The 24,985-nt window shown below is 44.7% G+C and overlaps 1 protein-coding gene across 2 annotated transcripts in view; it reads right to left on the minus strand.

The window, feature by feature from the left end:
- Window positions 1-4,341: 4,341 nt before the first annotated feature.
- Window positions 4,342-24,985, minus strand: part of CMIP (c-Maf inducing protein) — a 317,564-nt gene continuing 296,920 nt past the window's right edge. For both annotated transcript variants that reach the window (XM_033942720.1, XM_033942721.1), the window contains 5 exons: window positions 24,221-24,268; window positions 15,446-15,592; window positions 13,769-13,874; window positions 9,519-9,589; window positions 4,342-6,268 (listed from right to left, as the gene is read on the minus strand). In XM_033942720.1, the coding sequence (XP_033798611.1) occupies window positions 6,215-6,268; window positions 9,519-9,589; window positions 13,769-13,874; window positions 15,446-15,592; window positions 24,221-24,268 (426 nt within the window). In that variant the 3' untranslated portion in view covers window positions 4,342-6,214. The remainder of the gene's footprint in view (window positions 6,269-9,518; window positions 9,590-13,768; window positions 13,875-15,445; window positions 15,593-24,220; window positions 24,269-24,985) is intronic.

Below are 24,985 nucleotides of genomic sequence, written 5' to 3' on the forward strand. Positions count from 1 at the left end.
GGGAATCTTGAGAGCCCTGTTGACCCCTTTCAAATCCAGGATGGGCCGAAAGGTCCCCTCCTTCTTGGGCACCACAAAGTAAATGGAGTACCTGCCGGTGCCCCACTCCGGAGGGGGCACTGGAACAACTGCCTTGAGATCTATCAAGCGCTGAAGGGTCTGGCGAAAAGCCTGCGTCTTCCAAGGAGTTTGACATGGAGAGGCGAGGAAAAGGTCCGGCAGAGAGCGGGCGAACTCCAGGGCATAACCGTCCTGCACCACCTCCAGGACCCACTGATCGGACGTGATCTCGGCCCATTTGGGGAAAAATTCGCGCAGCCGGGCCCCCACCGGAACCAAAGGGGGCGCCGGCAAGGAGTCATTGTGCAGGACGGGAAGCGGGGGAACCGGCGGAGGGATTCCCTGCCCCCCCGACGGGCCCCCCGAAAGGGCTGCATGCGCTGGAAGAACCGACCCCGGGAAAACCCAGGAGCCGGGAAAGAAGCAGCCCCACGCCCAGGGCGATACTTGCGAAACTCCCGCAAATGCCCCCGGGCAGCGCCACTCCGAGACGCAGGGCGGGCACGGTCCTCAGGCAGACGGGGCACCTTCGAGTCCGTCAGAGTCTGAATCAACTTATCCAATTCCTCCCCAAACAAAAAAGACCCCCGGAAGGGAAATTTAGTAAGCTTAGCTTTGGACGCAGCATCCGCCGACCAAGCGTACAGCCACAAAATACGCCGCGCGGCCACGCCAAAGGCCATAGACTTAGACGAGATCCGCACCAAGTCATAAAGAGCATCTGAGAGGAACGAGGCAGCCATCTCAATCTTCGCCACCTCCTGATCCACCAAAGACCAGTCATCAGACTCCCGATCCAGGACACGCTCAGCCCACCGAAACACGGCGCGAGCGACCAGCCCACCACAAATAGCCGCCTGGACCCCAAAGGCAGAGACCTGAAAATTTTGCTTAAGGATGTTCTCCAACTTGCGCTCCTCAGAGTCCCGCAAGGCAGAACCGCCCTCAACAGGCACGGTATGCCGCTTAGAAATCGCCGAGACCACCGCGTGTACGACTGGCGATGCTAAAGTAGCCCGATCCCCCTCTGGGATGGGATACAAACGAGCCATGCTGCGCGCCAAACGAAACGGCGCCTCCGGCGTTTTCCACTGTTCCAGTATAATATCCCGAATATCCTGATGCATAGGAAAAGAGCGGGAAACGGAACGAATCCCCCGTAGCAGAGGGTCCCCCACACGCGGAGCCTCCGGCGGCGCATCCTCAAAACGCAACACCGAAGAAACCTGTTGAATCAGGTCCGGCAGCTCATCTCTCTGAAAAAGGCGCACCACGGATGCCTCTTCGCCGGAGGACGGGAAACCCGACAACCCGCCGCCAGCGGCCGTCCCCTCGAGAGGGTCCTGGAAATCCTCAGAAGGGTCCAGGTCCTCATCCAAACCGACACGCTCCTCCGACCATAAATCCTCGTCCCACGACACCCGCGGACGCTTGGACAAGGGAGGAGGAGGAGGGGACGCCACAACAGACGAGAGAGGCAAAGCCGCAGGGAGCGCGGAGGAAACCCCACTCCCCGAAACCCCCTGAGTGCATCCGGGACCCCCAGCCGCCTGAAAATAGGCTCTGCATAAGGAAAAAAAGAAATCAAGAGAAAAACCCCCGAGGGTCCCAAGGGACTCCCTGCCGCAGCAGGGGACCCAGCAGAAACCTGCCCCTGTTTTTCCAATACAGGGGGAAGGTCACCTGAGGTGGAAGACAAAATGGAGGGGCCAGACTGAGAAGATGGCGACTTTCCCGCCAAAAATGCTCCCTCCATAGCCTGTAGCGGCTGAGAAACCTGAACAGTCCCAGCCGCTAAAACAGGCAAGTCGGCATCAGTTGTCAAAACATCAGCTGAGAGGGAATCCCCAACAACCCGACCGTCGGCGGCTCGGGGAATCCCTCCGTGGGCGGTTGGGGAAGACCGGGCTTCCCCACTGCTCCCAGCTGACTCGCGAGGCACCATCGGCGGGGAGCTCTGGGAGCCTGCAGCCGCTGCCAACGGAGCTCCTCCACCGCACCGGCCTGAACACCGCTTGCACAGGCCGGCTGCGAGTGCCTCGCGCCTGGAGCACAATGAGCACTTTTTCCCTTTAGAAGTGCTCATTGCTCCATACGTGACCTAGCTATAAAAAAGTGCCGGTTAGATGAAAAAATACAGTAAAATACAGTTTTCTTAAAGGGAAACAACCCTCCAGACCAGCACTACCTCAGGATTTTTTTTTTTTTTTTTACAGAACAGACTCCACAGGCTCTCGAAGCAATATGCCTTGCTTGATTTAGGGGGCAAGGCTTACTGCTGAGGCTCCTCTAGAAAAATGTGGGGAGGTGGAGGAAGTGGGGGGAGGGACCCCGCTCGAGACCCACCGGGTTTGACGAACCCCCAAACAGGGCCCGCCCAAGCTCCGTCCGGCCAAAAAACAGGGACTATAAACCCCCTAAACAAATTCCAACAGCCCTACCAAGGGAGTTGGGTACAGATCACATCAACACCTGCTGGAGACTGAAAGAAGACTGAGGTAAATAGAGAAGGAAGTATATTATATACTGTCCCACAGTTTTGTTTTCAGTCTCCACCTGCTGGTCATGATTGGATATATACCCATTTGTAAAGATTAACCTCTACTGGTCTGGAGAGTGCTAAAGAAAGAGCAGATTTATTTATTTATTTAGTCCGTCCTAAAAGAGCCTAGAATGGGTTACAGGAGTACATACACAGCATAGTCAAGCCAAAATGGACAAGACGTGTTTGGAAAGCTAATGGTGAAAGACCGAGTTATGGTAAATAGAGAAAATCAGAGATGTTGAAGGATATAAAAAGACTAGAAGTGGTCCAGAGGAAGGCGACAAAAATGGTAAGGGGTTTGAAACAGAAGAAGTACGACAAGAGACTGGAAGACCTAAATATATATACTCTGGAGGAGAGGAAGGACAGGGGAGATATGATACAGACGTTTAAATACTTGAAAGATACGAATATAGAACCAAATCTTTTCCAGAGAAGAAAAAATGGTAGAACTAGAGGGCATAATTTGAGGTTACAGGGAGGAAGACTTAGGAGCAATGTTAAGAAATTCTTCTTCATGGAGAGGGTGGTAGATGCCTGGAATGCCCTCCCAAGGGAAGTGGTGGAGAGGAAAACGGTGATGGAATTCAAAAAAGCGTGGGATAAACACATAGGATCTCTAATTAGAAAGCGAAGGATGTAAATTAAAGAACTAAAGGCAGACTTGTATGGTTTGTGTCCCATGTATGGTGATTTGGTATGGGATGCTCTGGGGAGGGCATCAATGGGAACTCCACTAACTTGGAACATGAGGACGTTACTGGACAGAGTTTACGGTAGATGTCCTGCAAACAACGGGATGGTTGGATAGGCTGGAGTGAGTTTAGATAGCAACTTCAGAAGTTGGAACCTAAGACAATACCAGGTGGACTTTAGTCTATGGCCCAGAAATATCAAAGAAGAGACAAGTTACATAGTAACGTAGTAAATGACGCCAGATAAAGACCTGAATGGTCCATCCAGTCTACCCATTAGAAATACATGATTAAATCAACTTATCTCTTCTTTGATATTTCAGGGTCATAGACTATAAAGTCCACCTGGTATTGTCTTAGGTTCCAAATGCTGACGTTTTGGCCAGGTATTAGTGATCTGGAATGGCCACCGTGAGAACGGGCTACTGGGCTTCATGGACCATTGGTCTGACCCAGTAAGGCTATTCTTATATTCCTATGTAAATATATTGTACATGCTAAAGTAGATATAAACATCCGAGATACTCTAATTAACTATACATGCTTTGGTGAGGAACTTAGCACTATAATGTAGGTGCCAAGTTACTGAATCCTCTTATCTCAGCATTTCAATACAATATCATCTTCAATTTTAATGGAAGCCATCCTAAACTGCTTAGCTTAGGACCTGTGCACCAGTCGGAACCTCTTTTGCACATGTAGGTCACGGAGATATGGCACCTAGTTCAAACAGTGAAAAATCCCTTCTTCCCTTCTCTTCTGTAAACAAAAGGAGATCAAGGGTATGGCAAGGGTTGCTCACATTTTAGCAAGTCAACTCGAGTCACCCCACATTTGATCCAGAAAGCAAGGGAGCTCTCCGTGTCTCACAAATTCTGAGGCACAGAGATCAGAAGTAGTTTCCATCAAATTTGAACTAGCTTCGACACGTCTTTCCCCAGCAGCCTCTAAAGAAATCCGCCACCTAGAGCTCTCATCTGTTACCTGAAACCGCTCACCAGCAATGAGACTTTCAAAAGAAAAACACATCTCACACCGTTAAAAGATATTCACTAACAATTTATTTTGCTTGAAATTATTTCACATCTCTTTGTACACAGCTAGAGAACAGTAGTAGTAAACCATCGGTAAAAGCAACAGTGGTAATGATAACACAGGTTGACGTAATTCTCCTGGGGGATTTTTCTCCACACTGCATGAATGTGCAGTCCGAGACACTAATAATATTTTAAAAAAAGAATAAAAACAAAACAAAAATCTGGCACGCTAAATGAATTAAGACTCATCCAATTAAAAAGAGGGGAAGGCGGTTATGGAGAATAATATCCACCGAACAATGCGTATGTAACAATAAAAGCCAGGCTTCTATTGAATATATTGTATGTATAACATGGATATTTTACTGTACAAATCCAGATTTAACACTCGACCAATGCGTACTGGCTGAAGGCTAAATTTAGAGGTGTTGTAGGATAAAAATAACCATGGCGAACACCTCCCCCCCACCCCGAAAGCAGGAACAACAACAAAAAAATCCAGCAAAAATGCTGCTCTGTACAAAAAAGGCTCATTAAAAAAATAAAAAGCAACATATTTATAGAGAAAACACAAATTTGGATCTTCCTTTAGTAACTGAGTGGTAAGGGCATCATCGTAGATCACATGTACGAGAGGTGAAGTGATACGGGGGGGGGGGGGAATTAAGAGTTTAGTTTTGCATTTTCTCTCCCCAAGAGGATCATGCAAAAACTGTACATGCATAAGAAATCTCCGCACTAAAATTGCGGGAGAACGGGTGCCTTGAAATTATGGACATCAACAGAACCCTCCCCCAAAACAAAAAAAAAACAAACAACCAAAACCCACAGAGTAATAAGCATATGAAGGACACAAATGAGGAACATCGGTGCTGGCTAAAACAAGACACCCCCGAAAAGAAAGTTTGGTCTTTAAGGAATGAAATTAAATTCTGTAGGAACACCCCCTTCCCCCTATCCACATATACACACCTTTGCACCCCTTCTTTAACCCTTCCCGTAAGTTTCATTTTATTTTACGTTTTAGACTTTTATCGTAGTTATCTGCGGAACCCATAAACACAAAGATTTGAGAGCCATATATACATAAACCAACACTTGGGGGACGGGTCTTTGAAGAGGGCTTTCCTCTCCAAAGAAAAACAAAAACATAAATTTTAAAAGCAGAAACAGAACGGAGGACGAGACAACAACAAATCAATTCATATAGTACAATCTGCAAACAAGAGAGAGAATTAAACAACTCATAAATAAAAGACAGGTCCCAGACCTGCTACTTGTGAACCAATGTCAAAGGTCTTTTTTTGAAAGTTTGTTGTTTTTTTGTTTTTTTTTAAATAGGTGTATTACAGAAATCTTATGTACAAGATTATTTTGCATAATAATCACATGGAGAAAAAGGGTTGGTGCAAATGAAGACGTCTTCCGTTTCCTTCTCTTTGATATCTAATGGCTTGTGTTTTCAGCGAAAAGGCAAAACAGGGCAGAAGCTGCTGAGTATGAGTCCACAGAGTCAACCAAACCAGAAACATGAGACTCTTTTGAAGAATTTCTTTTCACACAGCATAACACAAAAGGCAAAAATAAGTCCACAAGGTGGGGGGGATTTATTTTCCCTCTTCTGAATAATCCTCTTGCCGTTTGAAGTCTCTTTTTTGTTTAAATTAAGTTGATTTTTTTTGAATAACAAAGCTGAAAGTATTAGGTGAGGTCGGAGCATCTCTGCCCTACCCCCTCACAAAAGACTCCTCCCTACCTCATGACCACAACGCCTAGGTTTGAAGTCCCAGAATGCACTTCTCTACAGGTACTGTAATAACCCCAAAACAAAGTAGTTATAAGTTTCGTTTTTCTCACATCTTCTTGGGAGAAAGGCTTCACCAAGCCTCGGTGTAACGGACATCAACCTCTTTTAGGTTTGGCAGCTTGGCCTGTTGGAAATGGAAGAAAAGCACAGCATTGAATAAAATTGTGTAGGTACGGTCTGTTACAACGGGAATCGCACGCTGTGAGGGTCGCAAGTCTGTTTACAATAAACTTGACTTAGGGCTCCTTTTACGAAGGCGCATTAGGGGCCCTAACACGCGGAATAGCGCGCGCCAAAATGCCGCACGCATTAGCCGCGACCGCCTCCTCTTGAGCAGGTGGTAGTTTTTCGGCTAGAACGCTAGCGCACCTTTGTAAAAGGAAGGCACATAGTCCGCCCATTCCAAGTGAATATCAATGTGATCATTAACCATCTGCCATCTTGTTATCAACACTATTAATTTCTAGAGACAGACTAACTTTTTGTTTTTTCCTTACTTTTCCATCTCCAAATGATACATTTTAAGGGTAAAGGGTCATGGATTTGAAATACTGCATTTCTGTGGTAAAACCAAAGGCTCCTTTTACTATGGTGCGGCAATGCCAGACACCTCATTCCCTCACTATGCCACTGAAGCGATGCCTTTGTGGTCTATGAAGGTCAATCATTTGCTTAAGTGACTATAAAGCGTCTCGCAGCAAGCGTGAGATGAGACACATGCTCATATTTTCAGTAAACGGATGTCGCTCTCTCCCGGCTAGAGAGTTGCGCAGGGACAGAAATCCCACCCATCCCCGTCAGGATCCTCTCAGCCCCCACCCGTCCCCGTCAGGATCCTCTCCGTCCCCACCCGTCCCCGTCAGGATCCTCTCCGTCCCCACCCGTCCCCGCCAGGATCCTCTCCATCCTCACCCGTCCCCGCCAGGATCCTCTCCGTCCCCACCCGTCCCGATCAGGATCCTCTCCGCCCCCACCCATCCCTGTCAGGATCCTCTCTGTCCCCACCCGTCCCCGCCAGGATGCTCTCCGCCCCCACCCATCCCCCTCAGGATCCTCTCTGTCCCCACCAGGATCCTCTCTGTCCCCACCCGTCCCCGCCAGGATGCTCTCCGCCCCCACCTGTCCCCCTCAGGATCCTCTCTGTCCCCATCAGGATCCTCTCCGTCCCCACCCGTCCCCGTCAGGATCCTCTCCGTCCCCACCCATCCCCGCAAGGAATTACCTCCATCCCTGCCCGTCCCCATAAAAAGCAGCAATTACTTCTGACAGGATCATCAATTCCACCGTTTCTTTTGCTGTTTTCCTTGTGGAATCTCTTTGATGGAACCCTTTTTTGGTTTTCTGTTCAGGTAATTCACTTATAAACCCCCTCTTTTACTAAGGCTGACATGTCCATTATATTATATGGACGAACCCTGCTTCCAAAGCCTTCCATCCCCGTGGGAGTCCCATTGGCTAGAGGGGGGTCCCCGTGGGAGTCCCGTGGGTTATGGGGGGATTCCCGTGGGACCCCCGCAATCCCCGTTCCCGTGCAGACCTCCTACTCCCGGCTGTTTCCTTCACACCCTCATTGCTGCAAACGCTGACTGACTGTTGACAAGCAAGAATGCCCGGCACTATGCCAGCCTTCGCATCCAGGCAGGGGGGTTTGAAGAACTTCCCTTTAGTTACCATAAGAAGGTTGGAGCGCGCTAGACGCTAACGCCTCTATAGAGCTTGCGTTAGTATTTTCCGTTCAGCGCGGGGTTTGCGCTCGCTAATCTTCAGCGTGCACTAAAAACACTAGCGCACCTTAGTAAAAGGAGCCCTATGTTTATCTTTATTAAAATTTGAAATTCTGCCAAATCTTGCAAAAGTTCAAAGCGGAATACATATAAAAAAAAACCAAGGTTAAAACTAAAAAGAACTCCATGATATAAGGAAAAGACCTCGATGCAATCAGAATCCATTCTCGCAAGAAAAAAAAAAGAAAGATTAATCGGTGGGTCAGCTACCTATGAATCTCTTGAATTAATGAATATGTTCGTTCGGAATAGAATCAATACCAAAAGCCTTTTGAAAAAAATAATATTTTCGGTAATGTTTTAAACCTTCTATAGTTTGCGGAAGCTGATTCCACTGACTAGGTGCTAAAAAACAGAATGCCTAATTAGTGTCGATTCCCATTTTGTTCTATACACCGATGGAAGGATTAGCCTATTGTCCTGTAAAGATCTTAATGTTCGATTTGGGGGTACAGTAAACCCCCGCGAATTTGCGGTTCGTGGACTCAGTAATTCGCGGTATTTTCCAACCGCCTCTTCCTGGTACTAAACTCATGGTTACACCAATCAGGAGCTACTATGACACGCTATCTGGTGTGTCCGAGCAGCTCCTGATTGGTGTAGGCTGACTTTAGTACCAGAAAGAGACGGTCGGAAAATGTCGCGAATGATTTTCAGCACCCGCCGACGCCCCAGCTGCTCTCTCCTGCCTTTGATCAACTCCTAAACCGCATTTGCAGTTTTTTTAAATTCGCTGGGGTTCCTGGAACGGAACCCCTGTGAATTTTGGGGGAGTACTGTATATGGAATAGTCAAACATTGCAGATAACTAGGTTCAGAAGTACGTAATGCTTTATGTGTCAATACTAATACAGTGGTGCCTCACACAACGAACTTAATTGGTTCCAGGAGCAAGTTTGTTATGCGAAAAGTTCGTTATGTGAAACGCGTTTTCCCATAACAATACATGTTAAAAAAAATAATTCGTTCTGCAGCATAAAATATGCTAAGATGACATAAAAAAAGATAAATTTGTCAAAATGGTGAAAATGGTGGTCTTGCTGAGGCCAAACTCTTTGACGAGGTCACACTGTTTTACCCCACATTCACTCCTTCTAATTATTTCCCGTTTCATTTCAACAGAAATCACCTTCCTGCTTTTTTTAGAAGCCATGATATATAAAAAATATTGAGTTTATCTTAAAAGGACGACTGTATACAGTGAGAGAGGGCAGTTAAGCGCAGTGACTAACGACTGCCTGCAGTGCCTGCGCGGAAGGATGCAATACATCGGCAGCTCGGGCGACTTCGTTGTGTGAAACGAAGTTCGTTGTGTGAAGTTCGTTGTGTGAAACGAAGTTCGTTGTGTGAATCAAGACATGAAGTTCGTTGTGTGCAGCGTTCGTTATGCGAGGCACCACTGTATCTTGAATCTAATTTTATAAGTAACCAGTAACCAATGATATTGTAAAAGAGGGAGGTGACTCCATCAGATTTACTTTTATGCCCTAATTAGTGGTTGATGCCGGGGGGGGGGGGGGGTGATTTTTATTTTTAGATCAACATGCCAGCGCGTGAGGTAGATATCCAGCTTCCAGAGTCAAACTGTACCTTGAGGTCTTCATACGTATCCGCTGAAAGCTTCGTGCTGTTCATGTTTAAACTGCACAAACTCTTCATCGCTAAAGAGACAAGCAAAAGCAGACAAGCGTTGAGCGAATGGCTTTACCTCCTACCCAGATTGATTTATTTAAGAGACTTATAGTCCGCCTAAAAACTAAGCAGATTAAACCATACATACATAAAATATTAAACAAACATATTATACCTAAGAAACACTTTGAAAGGCATTGTAAAACTTTTCTTTAAAAATAGACATAAGGAATTCTTGGGACTGAAAATTCAAATGTTTCCTGATGTATCCCGTGAAACTCAGCAGCGGAGACGTGAATTCCTACTTTTGAAGTCTGGAGTTACATCGTTAGGAGGGACATTTTACCTCTGATATCCTTGTAAATGCATAGTGAAACATCGCTCATTTAAATATGCGTTTTTTGATCCTTTTCAATAAACGACTTTCCTATCCTTGAAATGCCTTGAGAGAGAAGGAACTTGGGCTCTTAGGATTAGAATGTGACATCTCTCCTCGGCTTCAAACATTTTGCTTTCCTTAATTTTTTTTTTTTCTGTTCCTAAAACCGCTTAATACTATCTTGGATTCCAATATTTATTTATTTAAAAATTTAAATATACCGCCTGAGATTAAGTTAACTCTTTAAAAAAAATTTTTTATATTACAATAATTCTTTTAGTATCTATTTGATCTTGCTTTATCAATCTTTTCTGTACAAGATGTAAGTGCTTGATAAATAATGGAAAATTGATAAATAAAATTTTAAAAAAAGGTACACTTCTCCCTCGGTATTCGCAGGGGTTGGGGCAGAGCCGGACTGCGAAGTGTGAAAAATCGCGAATAACTTTGTGCCGGCTCTGACCCACCCCGGACCTTACCTGGTGGTCGAAACTACTACGGAAGCTCATGGCAGCCATTTCCTATTGGCGATTTGCATGGGGCAGGAGTGTAGGAAGATTGCTCCCGAAAGCCCCGCTAGACCACCAGGTAAGGCCGGGATGCCGGGGGGAAGGCAGAAGGGAGGTGAGGAAGGTCCGAAACAAATCTTTTTTTTTTTTCTTCCCCTAAAAAAAAAAAAAATTGCGAATAACCAAATCCGCGGATGCTGAAACCGTGGATTCGGAGGGGGAAGAGTACTGTAAAACTGTTTGTCCATTTTAAAAACTACATGCTATCCACTGCTTTCTCAAATGGTTGCTGCAGCAACAAATTATAAACCATGTCATGAAAACGAGTAAGTCCAGGATCTTTACAGATGGCAGCACCATAGCTTGGAAATGCAAGGTAGAGAGTGACCCGGGGACAAATTTGTCCCCCTCCCCAGAGGAACTCAATTTCCCCATCCTGTCCCCGCGAGTTTTGTCGCTGTCCCATTCCTGTAAGCTCTGCTTTAATCGCACAAGGCTCAAACACTTATGATTTTAAAGATTTTGAGGCTTGTGCAGATCAGGACGGAGCTTGCAGGAATGGGGCAGGGACAGGAAAAGAACTCACGGGGATGGGAAAATGAGTTCCCGCGGGGATGGGGAAAAAATTTGTCCCCGTGTCGTTTGCTTCCTTTTGCTTGATTTCCATGTGCTGATAAAGCCCCGTGTGCAGGAATATTAGTGAATGATTTACAGATTGATTCTTCTTTCTCTTATTAACGCCAACTCTACCACCAGTCCTGATTCAATTGGTATGAAGAGCAAGGTTGGCGCAGGGGTACTGGCAGCCCTAAGCAAACCTTTGGGCCTTATGTCTTCCCTCTTAATAATCTTTTAGACCCCTACTTAGCCGTACCCCGTGCAAGTGTCATACACAAACACACACAAATAATGAGGACAGCTTCCAAAAGTCATTTACCCAGATAAATGGACCATTTGAAAATTACTCATCATCCTTCCTGCATTGATGGTTCTTTGAGTCTGTGTGGATGTCCGGATCTATTGCTTTGCTTTGGCTACCACTGCTCTTTGCTACCTCTCCCTCCCCCTTGCCGAAGCTGCTGTACTAGGCGGCCGCCTAGTCTTGCCTTGCCTAATGATTGGGCTGGCCCTCATGAAGAGGAGAAAAAGTAGAGAAATACCAACTTCAAATCTTGTGGCACTAACACAAGAAAAAAATAAAAATGCACTATGCTTACGATAAAATTCTTTGAAATGACATTATCTGAAATATTGTACAGATTTCTTTTTAATGTAACATTTAAATATACAAATAGAACGTACTAAGTTGGCTTCTGTTTCTAAATTACATTACATTAGATTAGGGACTTCTATTCTGCCTATACCTTGCAGTTCAAGGCGGATTACAAAAGAGCTAACTGGACATTTCCAGTAAAGTTACAACAGTTTTGTTGTTTTTTTGTTGTTTTTTTTGGTTACAAGGGAGGAGAGGTAGCTGGATTAATTCCGGAAGAATTTGCAAATTGGATATTAAATTGACTGTACGTTACTGTGATATAACAAATAGATTACAGTTAGAGTACAAATAAGATTACGTTACATTTCAGGGATCTGAATACTTGGTTGGTGTTTTGGGGAGGAAGAGATTATTTAAGTGGAGGTTTTGGGGAAAAATTTATCTAGGAGGAGGGGGAAGGGTTGGGTTAAGATATCTGGATAAATTTTTTGAAAAGTAGGGTTTTGATTTCTTTTCGAACAGTTTTGAAGTCGCCCGTTGCCGTCAACAGGTTGGAGATGGAGTGGTTAAGTTTTGCTGCTTGCGTCGCCAGAAGGTTAACAAACATCTTTTTGCGCTGAGTGCCCTTGAGTGGAGGGAAGGCAAAAGGGTTCGGAGTTCTTCTTTGTCTTGAGGTGGGGATCTGGTTTAGGCGGTTGTTTAGATAGGGGGGGGGCGGTGCTGTTTAATGCTTTGAATAATAGACAGTAGAATTTGAATTGAATTCGTGCTTGCATAGGTAGCCAGTGAGAGTCTACGAAGGCAGTTGTAATATGATCATATTTTCTCAGGGAGTAGATCAGTCTGAGGGCAGTGTTTTGTATAGTCTGAAGTTGTTTTATCATGTTGGCAGGACAAGGTAGATAGAGGGAATTGCAATAGTCCAGTAGACCTAAGACTAGGGATTGGACAATTAGCCTGAATTGTGCTGGGTCAAAGAATTTTCTTATTTTACGTAGATTTCTCATAATTAACATAATCCACATATTGCATGCGGCACATGAATTATGCAATGTTAAATGTGTATCACATGATCTCCCAAGTAGGGCCACAGTTAGGGGAGAATAAACAAGGCAACTGCCCTTGGCCTTCAATATACAGAAGGCCCAAAATGCCCTACATCTAAACAAGATGTAGCCTGCTATAGTGAGCTTTGGGGCTCCCTACTGCATTCCTGCCTTGGGCCGAAGCATGGTTAATATTGGCCCAGCTCCCAAGACTCGCCAAAAACTTTCCCATTCCCTACACTGGCAGGAAATGAGGAATTGGAAAATTAATACAACATACATTACATTACATTAGTGATTTCTATTCCGCCAATACCTTGCGGTTCAAGGTGGATTACATAAAAGTTTTCAGAGATTACATAAAAGTTTACAGGAATAGCATAAGAGATGTCATAAGAGTTACATAAGAATTGCCAAGGAGTTGTCGAGATCTAAAGGTGATAAGTGTTGGGTAATAAGAATTATCAAAGAGTTGTCGAGATCTTAAGGTGGTAAGTGTTGGGTAAATGGAGGCATTTTAGCATTAGTTGGGTAGTTAGAAGCATATTAGAGTATGGTGTAGAGTGGGTAGGTGGGGTTTAGGTAGGAACTGGTCGTATTAGATAGGTTTTATGTATTTTTTTGAAGAGTAGAGTTTTAGTATCTTTCTTGAAGGTTTTGTAGTCTGTGGTCGATGACGACAGAATGGTGATTTGTCTGTCCATTAATCAAAATATTTCCAACAGTTTATGCATGCAAATTTGCACATTCTAGATCGGTGTGTCGCAAACTGTGTGCCACGAAACACCGGCGCTAGCCGACTACCTACAGGACGTGCTTCTCGCGGCAAGAGGCACATTCTGTAGGCAGTCGGCCGGCGCCAGTGTCTCTCCTCCCAAGGTTAGCAAGCTCAGGGTCCCGTTTTGAGGGCCTCCCCCCCCCCCCCCCCCCCCGCATGACGCCATGAGGTCAATGTCCCGCCTTTAGAGTGCCGTGGCTTCAAAAAATTTGCGACACCCAGTTCTAGATACATTGTGCGTCAATGCAAAAAAAAAAAAAAAAAGTAGCTTGTTCCTTACAACTCAATGCCAACAGCCCAGCATCCGTGACAGGTGTTTCACACAGGTTGAGAACTTGAAGTGTAGTGAGGTGTTCCGACAAGACCCGTAATCCTGCATCTCCAAACTGCGGTGCACAGAACAGAAATAAGAAACTCAGGGGCGTCTAGACAATGACACTTCTTAAGCACATTAAAATGTTCACCTGAATGACAATCTGGGGAGACACAGAACATAAATAAATGTTAAATAAAAGCAGTAACTGCCCTGCACTGGGTAGCCCACGTAGAAGAAAGCTCGTCATTCAGACTGACCTGATAGGAATGACTTAACTAGAAAAAAATTTCCTAAACCAACTAAGAACCTGCCCGTAATACCAACAGCATCCAGACAAGGCACAAGATTATCGTGGTGAACTAAATCCAGGCAAGAGAGGGTTAAAACACAGACTGTGGCAGCTGGTGGAAACTCAGATTGGAAAACTACGAAGTCACCCGTTGCCAGAGTCTGGGTTTTTACACCTGATGCAGCCTATGGGCCAAACATGGACATGTCGGGTTATATAACCTGCTTTGAAAGTTATTTCTTACACCTTTTATACTGGACATTTCGGGCCTGATTCTGTAGACAGTACTCCCTCGTGAATTCGCGGATCACGAATCACGGACTCAGTCTTTCGCTGTATTTTCTGACCGCCTCTTCCGGGAACTAAAGTTAGGCTACACCAATCAGGAGCTACTCTCACACGCTATCTGGCTTTAGTTCTCAGAAGAGGTGGCCAGAAATGACTAAGAAGGATCCCACACCCTATTTTAAGCAGCTGCCGCCGCCCCAGCTTCACTCTTCTGCCTCCGATCTGCTCCTAAACTGCATTCATGGTTTTTCAAACTTTGCAGGTGTTCCTGGAACAGAACCCCTGCGAATTTCGGGGGAGTACTGTAGACCGCTGGTATTGGCGGCCGCCAATCACGCACCAGTGTCCTGCGCAGTATCGTGACTACACTCCCAGACAGACGCCTGAAATGTAGGCCAGCATTTTGCAAGCCTACATTTCAGGCATCCGTCTCCCGTCTTGTAGACGCGTACCGATGCTTAAGCCCGCCCGAGGCCACTTCCAGCTGAAGCCACGCCCACGCGCCTTGGGCGTGCTTAAGTGTTGCTATGCGTCTCTGTAGACGTGCTCCGGAGGCCTACAATGTGGGTGTCCTGCCTCAGGGAGACGGTGATAGGACGTCTGCCGTCAGGATGCGTGTTTTCGAGAATCAGGCCCTTGTAGCACTGGTGTTTTTTTCTTTGGTGTTTCCGGCTGTGGAACAGCATCTTGCCTCTCTTCAACTGCCCAACAATCTGGGGTTACAAACTGGTTACTGGGTAAGTAATGTGCCCTGTCTGTTGTGATCGGTTTACGGTCACTTGAAATGTAATCTAGGATCAGTAACAGAGGGGAAACAGCTGTAAAAAAAACCCCTAAAAGCTATGACGACAATGTCCTTTGAAACCTTCAGAAACTCTTATTGTGATCTGACTTGACTAAAATGAAGAGTTTAAAAATACCGCTCGCTGTAAAAATACTGCTGCTGGTATTCAGGCCTCCTCCTGCTAACGTATACGACCTTCTCACATTCACCGAGACCAGCCATATGTTTCCGGATGAGTCAGCACCCGGCGCTTCACAGTTGCCGTCTACAGGCCTCCTACCTGAGTTGACCACAGGTTCAGCTGCTTGAGGGAAGGCAGTTTGATCAGCAGCTCGGCACAGGCACTCGTTACATTAGTGAAGGCCAGGCTGAGGTTTTCCAAATTCCCAAAGGATCCTGAGCTTAATAATCGAGCAAGATCTGCATCCTGAAAAGCAAGAGAGAAAAACCTTTAGGTGGTTGCAGCTCTTGGTGGCATTTAAAAGCTGGATTGGATTTAATGCATTTGACAATACCACTTGAACACAGGTATTAAGCAGTTTACAATACTAACGGAGTTGCCGTACAGTGAGAGATTGGAGAAACTGGGCCTCTTCTCCCTTGAAAAGAGGAGACTGAGAGGGGACATGATAGGAAATGATAGGAGGCTTGCGCCAGAAGACATATGAGGAGAGACTGGAAGCCCTGAATATGTATACCCTAGAGGAAAGGAGGGACAGGGGAGATATGATTCAGACGTTCAAATACTTGAAGGGTATTAACATAGAACAAAATCTTTTCAGAGAAAGGAAAATGGTAAAACCAGAGGACATAATTTGAGGTTGAGGGGTGGTAGATTCAGGGGCAATGTTAGGAAATTCTACTTTACGGAGAGGGTAGTGGATGCCTGGAATAGTGGTGGAGAGTAAAACTGTGACTGAGTTCAAAGAAGCGTGGGATGAACACAGAGGATCTAGAATCAGAAAATAAGATTAAATATTGAACTAAGGCCAGTACTGGGCAGACTTGCACGGTCTGTGTCTGTATATGGCCATTTGGTAGAGGATGGGCTGGGGAGGGCTTCAATGGCTGGAAGGGTGTAGATGGGCTAGAGTAAGTCTTAACAGAGATTTCGGCAGTTGGAACCCAAGCACAGTACAGGGTAAAGCTTTGGATTCTTGCCCAGAATAGCTAAGAAGAAAAAATTAAAAAATTAAAATTGAATCAGGTTGGGCAGACTGGATGGACCATTCGGGTCTTTATCTGCCGTCATCTACTATGTTACTATGATCAAAACATTCAAGATAATGAAGGGACTTAATATGAAGGAGTCTGGGACTGGTTTTCCTAAGTTTTCTCTTTAATAAAATGCTGAATTATGTTTAGCTGCAGACCTAACTTATCTTATGTTCTAGCCTGCCTGCCTTGGGTGTTAGCTGGGGCATTCTAACTTCTTATGGCTATCTCAGCATAAACGACATGTAACAGAAAGACTGCAGGGCTTAGATAAGTGACCTGCTAGTGTGAGCTTAGCACCAATGATTGTTAAGAAAAGTAATACGTGAACAGTTTTTTCTAGAATTCAGTTGTATAGCCAGAAGAATGTATAAATATCTCTGTAATGTCCTGGTTTCGGTACTTCTGAAGCCAGCTTGGAGCTCAGGAGTCGCATACGTATGCTAATAAACCTGTTGCTTTCTTCAAGTCTCTAAGTTTTGTGGCTTCCCAAAGTGACCTTTCAAGTAGAGAAAGACAGGTTGTTCACCGTCTCCAATGTGGAGAGAACGAGAGGGCACTCTCTAAAGTTAAAAGGGGATAGATTCTGTACAAAACGTAAGGAAGTTCTTCTTCACCCAGAGAGTGGTGGAAAACTGAAACGCTTTTCCGGAGGCTGTTATAGGGGAAAACACCCTCCAGGGAGTCAAGACAAAGTTGGACAAGTTCCTGCTAAACTGGGACATACGCAATGAGGCTGGATTCATTTAGAGCACTGGTCTTTGACCTGTGGGCCCCTGCGTGAGTGGACTGCTGGGCAGTCTGACCCAGCAGTGGCAATTCCTATGTTAGGTTGAGCTACTCTCTCTGTCCCGAATGGGCTAATAATCTAATTAAGCATACAAGAGAAGACATCGCTAACATTATGGAGATATATAATAAGAGGGAGGAAAAGAAAGTACTCCATGGAAAGTAAGGAACATTGATGGCAAAGAAACATCCCCCCCTCAAGATCCAAGAAAATGAGTATTATAGTTACTTTATAAGGAACAATAGAATAGGTAAAGCCCTGCGATCAGTTGGTAGTATGAAGCTAGTATGTCAATCAGCAATGAATATAAAATATGTGTCTACAAAAAGAAAAATGTTTACAATTGCCAGGATGTCTTTATGGGATAATTTGACTAAGCTATTTGTTGATGCTTATTTCTAATATGGCATGATAATTATTCCTCTGAAACTGTCTTGCTTTCCCTTAACTACAGCTGTTGAAAGTATTGGAAAGACCATATTTTTTTGTTTGTTTGTGTCAATAGTTATATGTGTGATGATTTTGGATTGCTATGTTTCAGTGTATATGCATTTTTAAGCTTTTATGTATGTAATGTAATGTAATCTCCTCTTCCTATAGGCTAAGGCTCTTTACACCTACTTTGTGAGGTCATAGAGCTTTATGATTATAGAAACATGATGGCAGATAAAGGCCAAATGGCCCATCCAGAGCATCCACTATCTCCGCCTCTCCCTATTGGCTAAGGCTCTTAACATTTGCATCTCTTCTTCCTATTGGTTAAGGCTCTTTACACCTGCATTGTGAGGTCATAGAGCTTTAGGATTATAGAAACATGATGGCAGATAAAGGCCAAATGGCCCATCCAGAGCATCCACTATCTCCGCCTCTCCCTATTGGCTAAGGCTCTTAACATTTGCATCTCTTCTTCCTATTGGTTAAGGCTCTTTACACCTGCATTGTGAGGTCATAGAGCTTTAGGATTATAGAAACATGATGGCAGATAAAGGCCAAATGGCCCATCCAGAGCATCCACTATCTCCGCCTCTCCCTATTGGCTAAGGCTCTTAACATTTGCATCTCTTCTTCCTATTGGTTAAGGCTCTTTACACTTGCATCTAAACATTCCTGACTCCCCAAATACTAATGCATTTTCCAACTATGAATCTTATAATCTCCCTGGGAATGCCCAGGCCAGTTCTTTTGTAAACTGCCAAGAACTGAAAGGTATTGGCGAGGTAGAAGACACCAATGTAATGTAATCTCCTCTCCCTATTGGCTAAGGCTCTTAATATTTGCATTTCCTCTCCCTATTGGCTAAGGCTCTTTGCACCTGCATTGTGAGGTCATAGAGCTTTAGGATTATAGAAACATGATGGCAGATAAAGGCCAAATGGCTCATCCAGAGCATCCATTAACTCCTCCTTTCCCTATTGGCTAAGGCTCTTAACATTTGCATCTCTTCTTCCTATTGGTTAAGGCTCTTTACACTTGCATCTAAACCTTCCCGACTCCCCAAATCCTAATGCATTTTCCAACTATGAATCTTATAATCTCCCTGGGAATGCCCAGGCCAGTTCTTTTGTAAACTGCCAAAAACTGAAAGGTATTGGCGAGGTAGAAGACACCAATGTAATGTAATCTCCTCTCCCTATTGGCTAAGGCTCTTAACATTTGCATTTCCTCTCCCTATTGGCTAAGGCTCTTTGCACCTGCATTGTGAGGTCATAGAGCTTTAGGATTATAGAAACATGATGGCAGATAAAGGCCAAATGGCCCATCCAGAGCATCCACTATCTCCGCCTCTCCCTATTGGCTAAGGCTCTTAACATTTGCATCTCTTCTTCCTATTGGTTAAGGCTCTTTACACCTGCATTGTGAGGTCATAGAGCTTTAGGATTATAGAAACATGATGGCAGATAAAGGCCAAATGGCCCATCCAGAGCATCCACTATCTCCGCCTCTCCCTATTGGCTAAGGCTCTTAACATTTGCATCTCTTCTTCCTATTGGTTAAGGCTCTTTACACTTGCATCTAAACATTCCTGACTCCCCAAATACTAATGCATTTTCCAACTATGAATCTTATAATCTCCCTGGGAATGCCCAGGCCAGTTCTTTTGTAAACTGCCAAGAACTGAAAGGTATTGGCGAGGTAGAAGACACCAATGTAATGTAATCTCCTCTCCCTATTGGCTAAGGCTCTTAACATTTGCATTTCCTCTCCCTATTGGCTAAGGATCTTTGCACCTGCATTGTGAGGTCATAGAGCTTTAGGATTATAGAAACATGATGGCAGATAAAGGCCAAATGGCTCATCCAGAGCATCCATTAACTCCTCCTTTCCCTATTGGCTAAGGCTCTTAACATTTGCATCTCTTCTTCCTATTGGTTAAAGCTCTTTACACTTGCATCTAAACCTTCCCGACTCCCCAAATACTAATGCATTTTCCAACTATCAACCTTATAATCTCCCTGGGAATGCCCAGGCCAGTTCTTTTGTAAACTGCCTAGAACTGAAAGGTATTGGCGAGGTAGAAGACACCAATGTAATGTAATGTAATCTCCTCTCCCTATTGGCTAAGGCTCTTAACATTTGCATTTCCTCTCCCTATTGGCTAAGGCTCTTTGCACCTGCATTGTGAGGTCATAGAGCTTTATGATTATAGAAACATGATGGCAGATAAAGGCCAAATGGCTCATCCAGAGCATCCATTAACTCCTCCTTTCCCTATTGGCTAAGGCTCTTAACATTTGCATCTCTTCTTCCTATTGGTTAAAGCTCTTTACACTTGCATCTAAACATTCCTGACTCCCCAAATCCTAATGCATTTTCCAACTATGAATCTTATAATCTCCCTGGGAATGCCCAGGCCAGTTCTTTTGTAAACTGCCTAGAACTGAAAGGTATTGGCGAGGTAGAAGACACCAATGTAATGTAATGTAATCTCCTCTCCCTATTGGCTAAGGCTCTTTGCACCTGCATTGTGAGGTCATAGAGCTTTATGATTATAGAAACATGATGGCAGATAAAGGCCAAATGGCTCATCCAGAGCATCCATTAACTCCTCCTTTCCCTATTGGCTAAGGCTCTTAACATTTGCATCTCTTCTTCCTATTGGTTAAAGCTCTTTACACTTGCATCTAAACCTTCCCGACTCCCCAAATACTAATGCATTTTCCAACTATCAACCTTATAATCTCCCTGGGAATGCCCAGGCCAGTTCTTTTGTAAACTGCCTAGAACTGAAAGGTATTGGCGAGGTAGAAGACACCAATGTAATGTAATGTAATCTCCTCTCCCTATTGGCTAAGGCTCTTTGCACCTGCATTGTGAGGTCATAGAGCTTTATGATTATAGAAACATGATGGCAGATAAAGGCCAAATGGCTCATCCAGAGCATCCATTAACTCCTCCTTTCCCTATTGGCTAAGGCTCTTAACATTTGCATCTCTTCTTCCTATTGGTTAAAGCTCTTTACACTTGCATCTAAACCTTCCCGACTCCCCAAATACTAATGCATTTTCCAACTATCAACCTTATAATCTCCCTGGGAATGCCCAGGCCAGTTCTTTTGTAAACTGCCTAGAACTGAAAGGTATTGGCGAGGTAGAAGACACCAATGTAATGTAATGTAATCTCCTCTCCCTATTGGCTAAGGCTCTTTGCACCTGCATTGTGAGGTCATAGAGCTTTATGATTATAGAAACATGATGGCAGATAAAGGCCAAATGGCTCATTCAGAGCATCCATTAACTCCTCCTTTCCCTATTGGCTAAGGCTCTTAACATTTGCATCTCTTCTTCCTATTGGTTAAAGCTCTTTACACTTGCATCTAAACCTTCCCGACTCCCCAAATACTAATGCATTTTCCAACTATCAACCTTATAATCTCCCTGGGAATGCCCAGGCCAGTTCTTTTGTAAACTGCCTAGAACTGAAAGGTATTGGCGAGGTAGAAGACACCAATGTAATGTAATGTAATCTCCTCTCCCTATTGGCTAAGGCTCTTAACATTTGCATTTCCTCTCCCTATTGGCTAAGGCTCTTTGCACCTGCATTGTGAGGTCATAGAGCTTTAGGATTATAGAAACATGATGGCAGATAAAGGCCAAATGGCTCATCCAGAGCATCCATTAACTCCTCCTTTCCCTATTGGCTAAGGCTCTTAACATTTGCATCTCTTCTTCCTATTGGTTAAGGCTCTTTACACTTGCATCTAAACCTTCCCGACTCCCCAAATACTAATGCATTTTCCAACTATCAACCTTATAATCTCCCTGGGAATGCCCAGATCAGTTCTTTTGTAAACCGCCTAGAACTGAAAGGTATTGGCGGGATAGAAGACACCAATGTAATGTTATTTTGGAAACTGCTGAGATTTTTGGCAGTATAAATTTAAAATAAAAAAAATATATATAAAAACTAGATCAAGTAGAGTAACTGCCTCTTTTACAAAGCCACGCTAGCGGCTGCTGCGTGACAACTGCCCCGAAGCCCTTTAAATCTCTATAGGCTTCTGGGTCGCTAGCGCAGCTTTGTAAAAGAGGCCCTAAATATCACTAATTGGAAGAATATTCTTTTGTTAGCATAGACCAGAGAAATGAGAGCAGGCGGGACCTTCTGTGCTGCCTGCATTCCGCGTGCCTGTCCTTACGCAACATTCCCTGTGAAGCAGCACTGGCTTGCAATGCTCTCGCCAAACAATAACAGCCTTTGCACTGCAGATGTAAAAGGCACAAACGCTTCTCTTCATTTTCAGTCCAGGAAATACAATTGCTTCCCAAGAACTCTATTCCGTTACATGCCCAGTTTTAGGGCAGTGGTGCAGTTACAGAGGAAGGGGCAGTTTGAAATGGGACTTTACTGCAAATGTGGCAAAAAGTCAGCCATTGTAGAAACACTGCGGCTTTTACCCCCATGTTTTACTAAGGTGCATTATGCGTTTTAGCGCGCGTTAAATATACGCGCGTGCTAATGCGTCCATGGACTCACATGCACGCATTAGCATTTAGCGTGCGACTTCTATGCCTGTATATTACGGTGTCAGGTCAAAAGCGCGCCGGGACAAAGGCGCAAGCAGACAATTGAGCGCAGCGCGGAGGTGCGCGCCGAAGAAAATTACTGTTTTTAGGGCTCCGACGGGGGGGGGGGCGTGGGGGGAACCCCCCCACTTTACTTAATACAGATCGCACCGCGTTGTGGGGGGTTTGGGGGGTTGTAACCCCCCAAATTTTACTGAAAACTTCACTTTTTCCCTGTTTTTAGGGAAAAAGTTAAGTTTACAGTAAAATGTGGGGGGTTACAACCCCCCAAACCCCCCCCAACGCCGGCGCGATTTGTATTAAGTAAACTGGGGGTGCTCCCCAACAAAACCCCCTGTCGGAGCCCCTAAAAACAGTAATTTTCTTCGGCGCGCACCTCCGTCTTACGCTCAGTTGTCTTCCGCGTTGTTGCCTATGAACCGTATATTACTCGGCTGCATTTGTATTTCTTGTATGCCCTTTGTTCCTTTGGTTGACCTCAATAAACATGATTTACAAAAAAAAAAAAAAAAAGGCATTTAGTGTGCGACTTCTATGCCTGTATATTACTCGGCTGCATTTGTATTTCTTGTATGCCCTTTCTTCCTTTGGTTGACCTCAATAAACATGATTTACAAAAAAAAAAAAGGCATTTAGCGTGCGGTTAGCACACGTTAAAACGCTTAGCGCACCTTTGTAAAAGAAGCCCTATGTTTCAGTTTTCATTAGTTGAGGTCCATGTGTATAGAGGCTATTTTAGCTTGGAAGCAAACTATGGCATTTCATTACACTTCCCCCTCCCCATTCGCAGATCCTGCACTCGTGGTTTCATATAATCGCGATTTTTTCTGGGGAGTGGGAAAATAAAAAAAAAAACAGTCTTAATGTTAAAAAAATCTATCTTTTTTTCCTCCCTGCCGCCTTCCCGGCCTTACCTGGTGGTCTGGAGGGTTTTCGGGGCAGGAGCGATCTTCCTACGCTCCTGCCCCGTCCAGATCGCCCATGAGGAAATGGCTGCTGGGAGTTCCCGTAGTCTCTCGAGACTACGTCGGGAACTCCCTACAGCCATTTCCTGATGGCGATCTGCACGAGGCAGGAGCGTAGGAAGATCGCTCCTGCCCCGAAAGCCCTCTAGACCACCAGGTAAGGCCGGGAAGGCGGCAGGGAGGTGGGGGTGGGTCAGAGCCGGATAATCGCAGTTTTTCGGCATTCGCGGTCCGGCTCTGCCCGTATCCCCCGCGAATGACGAGGGAGAAGTGTATTTAAATTATTACATATATTCTGGCTTGGATACTATTTGGGTGATTCTAAAGAATTTCCAGGCTCTGTTGAATATATCTGCATTGTCTTGGGAACCTAAACATTCCAAACTTGTTGAGAGAAGTATTTGTTAAATGGTTCTCCCAGCTGTCAGCCTATGCTCACAGTTCCTGGGAATAGTCTCGGGTGGGTTTAGTATAGGGCTGCTCTGACAATCCCCATCGGGCCTCACTGGTTTGCATTCATGCAACCAAACCTTAGCTTTCGGTTTCAGTTTTGGCAGAAACTAGGCGACAAGTTTCGGCTGACGTTTCAGTTTTGGCCAAAACCTAAAAGAGCAGTTTCAGTCGGCCTCTATACTGTAATACCCAGCAATGAGAACTGAAATACTGAGTAACCAAAATCAGGTTCTAGAGCAGTGGTCTCAAACTCAAACCCTTTGCAGGGCCACATTTTGGATTTGTTGGTACTTGGAGGGCCGCAGAAAAAAATAGTTAATGTCTTATTAAAGAATTGACAATTTTGCATGAGGTAAAACTCTTTATAGTTTATAAATCTTTCCTTTTGGCTAAGTTTTAATAATTATATTGTAATTTATAGCTAAAGAGACATATGATCAAGAAACTGTTTTATTTTACTTTTGTGATTATGATAAACATACTGAGGGCCTCAAAATAGTACCTGGCGGGCCGCATGTGGCCCCCGGGCCGCAAGTTTGAGACCACTGTTCTAGAAGAAAGGATTACTTGAAGGCCCCCAGCGATGTCTATTAAGAAACAGAACTTACGGTAGACTTGGATGGCAGTGTTAATCTTGTGGGTCCACCTTTTCTCTGCTGCAATGTGAAAAAGAAAACGAAATTATAAACCACAACCCTGAATCCACAGCACCACGAGGCAATAACCCCCATCCCACCTAATTCTATACATGATGCTAAAAACTACACATGCAAATTTGGGCAGGCGTGCAATTTAATTCTACTATATAATGAGACAATTAGCAGCAACAGTTGGGCGCAAACAATTGTCAGTGGTAATTGACAATAAGTTGAATTTATGTGCACATCTTTAGTCATTATTCTATAAAGAAGCGCGTGTAGATTTCTACGAGCAAATCACGGGCAGGTCAAGGGTGTTCCTGGAACTTGGGCACACAGTTACAGACCTAGGCAGATCTGCAGCTAATTTAGGAGTGAGGATGTACATCGGGTTTTGGTTTGTGGAAATCCTCGTGCCCAAAACTGGACGTGGATCCTGGCACGGAATGTTATTCTATTTTTAAAAAATGCCCATCTCAGAGCATCATCTATGGAATAGTCCTCATTTTATTTTGGCACCATATACAGAATTTTGTGGGGGCTTGAAACTGGCAACTTCACACAGGTACAGACGCAGAAACTCATTTTCATAGGGCATACTATTATCTCGCTGTACAGAACCTTTGGACCCCATGTTCTGGGTTCCTCTATGTAGAGAATGACACAGGAACAAATTTGTCCCCATCCCCACAGAAACTCAATTTCACCGTCCCAGTGACTGTTTTGTCGCTATCC

The sequence above is a fragment of the Geotrypetes seraphini genome, chromosome 4 (genome assembly GCF_902459505.1).
Source record: "Geotrypetes seraphini chromosome 4, aGeoSer1.1, whole genome shotgun sequence".
NCBI lineage: Eukaryota > Metazoa > Chordata > Amphibia > Gymnophiona > Dermophiidae > Geotrypetes > Geotrypetes seraphini.